We start from the raw sequence: 5,114 nt of genomic DNA, 5'->3' as shown, positions 1-5,114 counted from the left end.
ACGGAAACAATTAAGCATATCCCCATACTTTCCTTATAATGGATTTATTCTTGTGGTTTGCTGTTTGAATTTCTTCTAGAAGTCAAGAATGCAACCATTTTGAGAAAACATATTTTTGAATGCAGAGCTGTATTAACAAATGTGGATAATAAAATATGCAATCTTTCTTATAAACATTTCCTTAACAAAAGTTTACAGAGAAAAACATGTCATAAAAAACCATGGAGAAACTGCCTCTTGCTTTTGATTCTTTATTTCAGTAGCAGGATCCAATAGGAAGAAAGTGACAGAAGTTGGTTGTTTCAGTTCATACAGTTGCTCTTAAAGGTAATACACAGTTCAGGTCTTTCTTGTCTTCTAATACATGCCAAGTCTGGGGAAAAAAGTACAAAGTTTTAAAAGGCTAAATAATCTTTGCCACTAATACTTAAATACTGCTTACAATGGTAAGCCTCAGGTCCACAAAAACAAGGTTGATATTTTCTCCTTCTTGAAAAGAGATGGGTGGCGTTTTTGGTTTTGCTTTGTTTGTTTTTAAGGGAATTAAAAGCTACACAAAATGCAATGAACTATTGAGGAAGTTACAACCTTTCAAGACGACAGTGGATTTGTGGAGACTGAGATGTTAACATTATTTAAGCATTATACTGATATTCTGACTGCAAAATAATTGTCTCAAATTTACACATCAAAATTCCTGATACAGGGTCTTATATATTCTGATATTTCCAGAACTTAACTGTGTCTTTAAAATAGGTTATCTAATTTTTCTTCTGTATTCTAGTGTGAATTCCAGGACACACCTGTCACATCTACAAGACCATGAAGCTGCAAATAACTGCAGCAACCCTCCTGCCTTAACACAGAATTCATTTGAACCACAATATGTAATGAAAACCACAGGAAGAATAATCTCTCAAGAGCAATGAGACAAACAGATGCCTTAGGCTTCTTAAAAAAGTGCATGATATTAATAAGTACTTGCAATTTTAAGCAACTGTTATTCCTTATGGTTCCCAGTAAAGAGTAAATTTTTTCAGGGCCATAACACTCTAATATATAGGCTTCCAGACAGCTAGGATCAAACAACTGCTTTTGCATTTTTCAGAAAACCACACAGGTTTGAAATCAATTTTTACATTGAAAATTCTGAAAAGAGAAGTTCACTCTGATGTCACAGAACAGTGAGAGAGCTCAAGCTACTTTGTAAACCACTGCTTTAGCAGATTCACCAAATCAAGTAGTTCATGTAGAAGTATGCAACCAGTTCAGTATTTTGTATGCTAACATGGTTAAATAGAAGGAAACTGACATTTCTGAACAAAATAACAAAGGAAAAAAAGCTATCCTTTTCTGACTAAGGCAACACCTTATAGTATTTGTTTTATTACAAGTATCTGGCACTGATTTTCTTTTTGCTGGAGACGCCCTCAAGATATTTAAGGACTTGATCAACTGGAGTAAACAGAAGCCTCCAATGACAGCATAACAGGACGCTTTGAAGTCAGTTCTGCACACTAATCCCTAGTCATAACTACATTATCAATAGTCAGAGGTCTCAGAAAACTAGAATTTGAGCTGTGATTCCAAATATAATGCCTGTGATAGGAAACAAACATAAAAGAAGGTTGGCAACAAGGATTTTTAGAAGGATGATGTTTAACCAAGGCCTAAATCTTTGCTTGCTCCAAAGTGTCCTTGCCTCCTCTACTGACTGGAACAGTGAAAACTCCAGTTTGAACCACTAATGTTCTAAAATTATGAGTGTGGTCTCCCTAAAGAAAAGTACCAATTTAACTCAGTTGCAAAATCCAGCAGAAAACCATCAGTGGCAATATTTATTAAAAAGGGCGGGTAAGTAGTATAAAACATTGTTTATTATCAGCCGAATTCATGTTGTAAGAAATAATGAATGAAGATAAAGTTGTAATTCTAAAGCTATTGACTATCACTAAAATTTTTACACACGTAAGAAAATCTAAGACAAAGGGTTTACTATTCCAACTACGCATTTCAACTGAAACCTGATGCTTAGTGGCAGACATTAATAAATACTCTTACTAAAAAAATTCCCACATAATTTTCAAAATACACTGCTATTATTTGTATCATACAAACCAAAAATATTCATAACAAACATCAGAAACAGGCAGGTTCAATGACTAGCATTTGTATAACTATCTTGAAAACCAAACTGACCAGAAAAATTAAATGAGATATACTGTTTACCTTCAGAAATTCACCTTTGATAATATCAAACTTCTGTTTTTCATGTACAGCTCTAGCAGTGTTTGTCCCATCAAAGGGCTCTGCAAGATCAAACACATACATTAAAAGTGTTAAGAAACCTAGGGCTAGAGTATCTTCACTGAGCAAGTAATCATACAAAACCCAGAAGAGTCAACAATCATTGCTTCCCAAGAGTGTTTTGAGTGGCTGATTCCACTTTGCTTCTCAATCTTCATTTCTACATAAAATTCATCCCCCTCAAAAAACAAAAAAACCCCCAAAACCCTGAATACTTTAATGGTATGTAATGCATAATATAGTCAGGCTATTGCATCTATTGAAGCACACTATGATGGTGCTCAGTTTATGTATCAGTAATTATTTGTTGCTGCTTAATAATCTGTGATGACATATCAGAATATGATCTTGCATATTAAAATGTTTTGAAACTTACTACACGTGCCTCTTGAAACTGCTCACTTTAGATTAATCTCATTCAACAGCTTCTCAGTGAAATACAAGAAAAATATAGTAAACATTTTACTATAACTTTTTATATAAGATGTATCAACTGCTGTAAAAATATATTTTTATCAGTTCATACCTATTCTACAGTATCAATTTAGGAGTTAACAATTTGGGGCTTTCACCTTCTAACAGACTACAAATTTTTCTTTTTTTTCCTAACACAATTAATACTTTGGGACTTTTTTTTTAATGAAGGATTAAAAAAGTACTCCTTGCTACTGATAGCCACTTCTTTAATGCCAACATTAAAGAAATAGATACTAAAAAATTATGATGCAGATAATATGCATTACAGTGTGCTACAAAACAGATTTTATAGTCTTTTTTCCCTTACTAGAGAACTGCTTAACTAACATGGTATATTTCATACTGGCAAAATGAATGAATGTCCTTAAAGGCCACAGAACCACAGAAGTATTTGCTGGATCAGGTAGCTTTTTTCAGTTGGTTATGAATTGCTTTTATTCAGATAGGGACATACAGTAAAATAAAGTATTAAACAGACACCAGAATGTCTTATGCCATTATGGAGACTGGGACTTCAAATTTGAAACATGCTCTGGGTGGCACTAGGTTTTTACTTCTGCAAGCTATTTAAATTCACAAAGTAACTGTTTCATGCGATAAATGCTGTATTTGGCAGGTGTCTAAAAGGTTTCTCTTCAAACTATCTGTAAAGTTTTAAGTGGACATTTACAGGCAGATTTATTTTACTGCAGAATGCATCATACATTTAGATCAGATAAAAAAAAGGCAATCAACAAAAAAAGGTACACAGTCCTCTAAAGTAAGTCACATAATTTGACGCAGTGACCTACTGCTGCTAAGAATTCCACGTCCCTTACCATATGAGCAGTGCAGCATTTCTTTTGTGTGTCTTAAACACGATGTTGACTGTTTCTTTAATGCTAGGACCTTCATGTACTTCATGTTGAATTAAAACAGCAAGAGCAAAGCTGTACAATCTGAAACAGTCAGCAGGGAAAAAAAGGTACTCTAGGCACTAAAGCTGACTCATATCTTCCCTTTATTCTCCTGCATATTTACTGACTGTCGAAAGACCAACTCATTCCCTGGAGCACAGCAAGAATAATTTTGCAATCAGTTACTTACACCAGTACATTTTCTAACCATCAAGACAGTGAGAGTCCATCATAAGTTACTTTGTTCACACAGAGACCAGAATACTAAAAGAAAACAAGTACTACACCTTCAACACTGATGCTAGAGGGAAAGGCTAAAAGGGATCATCTTTCCACAATAAAATACAAGAAATCATAAAGCTTCAGAATTGCTGCAAACCAAGGCCTAAGGAATTATTTTTAGAATTATTATTGTTAACATGTAGATCTGAAAAAGTACATGCATGAATCAGGTGCAGCTTAGACTGCTTCTCATTCAGTTTCCCTAAATGACTATCAATTTAGTTGTCTCACAAAATTGCCATGTTTCTAGCTTTTCCAAACTATGCCTTTTTCAACAGGAGAATAGTTGGTATTATTTGATATAGCAAGACTTAAACTGAAACCAGAGTAGTTGGTAGCAATTTAGAGCTTGTTATAAGGAACATTCACAAACATTAGCTAAAAGCAGTGGTTTCTGTATCCTCTTCATAGTAACAGCCTGCTAGATTTTAAACTGTTTGAAAAGAGCATCTCTACTATATTTCTCTAACAGCAGAAAGACAAGTGAGAATCAGTCTTAATGCCAAAAAAATTTAAAACAGAACACAATTTTTTTCCTTGAGCAAGCCTAAATACAGTGCTACATGCAGCATTGTGGCAACTTGCAGACATAGACTTGTGTAAACTATCAAAAAATATATTTAAAATATTAAAAAATATACACAATACCACTTACTGATATTTTAGTCCACTAACTGGAAAATCTGACAGAGACTTGGAAACCAGACTATGCTGGCATGTTTAGCCAGCTTTTAGAAGCTTCTTCTCAAAGTACACAGAGGTTTATCTATGTACTTTGTTAAACCAGTTCAGCTTAACAGCTATTACAAACTTGAAGCCTACTCAGATTTGAAATAGGAAATTTATTTTTTCACTTCTACTTTGGAAGTAAAAACTTCGTATGTGAGGATAAAACCCACTAATAAAGTCTTGAAGCACACTGTAACAGGAAAGAATCAGATGTGCCACCTGTAGATAATTTTGCTTTTGATAGTTCAAATGCAAAATGCACTCTTAAAGAAAAGTTGTATGTAATCAAACCCATTTAATAAAAATTCTAAAATACTTGTTTTGTATGCTGATATTCTATTTTCCAACCTGAAAAAAGGAAAACCTAACTAGTCAACCACTTTGTAATGTCATTAAAAAAAGAAGAGAGCTTGAAACACACAG

General features: G+C 33.8%; 1 protein-coding gene across 1 annotated transcript in view; it reads right to left on the bottom strand.

Moving 5' to 3' along the window:
* Window positions 1-307: 307 nt before the first annotated feature.
* The window catches only part of PAPD4 (PAP associated domain containing 4), a 41,539-nt gene continuing 36,732 nt past the window's right edge, over window positions 308-5,114 (bottom strand). Inside the window, exons 13-14 of the mRNA XM_010290920.1 lie at window positions 2,230-2,309; window positions 308-373 (exon numbers count right to left, since the gene is read on the bottom strand). Coding sequence (XP_010289222.1) covers window positions 308-373; window positions 2,230-2,309 — 146 coding nt within the window. The remainder of the gene's footprint in view (window positions 374-2,229; window positions 2,310-5,114) is intronic.

Source organism: Phaethon lepturus, unplaced genomic scaffold (assembly GCF_000687285.1).
Source record: "Phaethon lepturus isolate BGI_N335 unplaced genomic scaffold, ASM68728v1 scaffold21497, whole genome shotgun sequence".
NCBI lineage: Eukaryota > Metazoa > Chordata > Aves > Phaethontiformes > Phaethontidae > Phaethon > Phaethon lepturus.
This window is presented reverse-complemented; position numbering and strand designations above follow the sequence as displayed.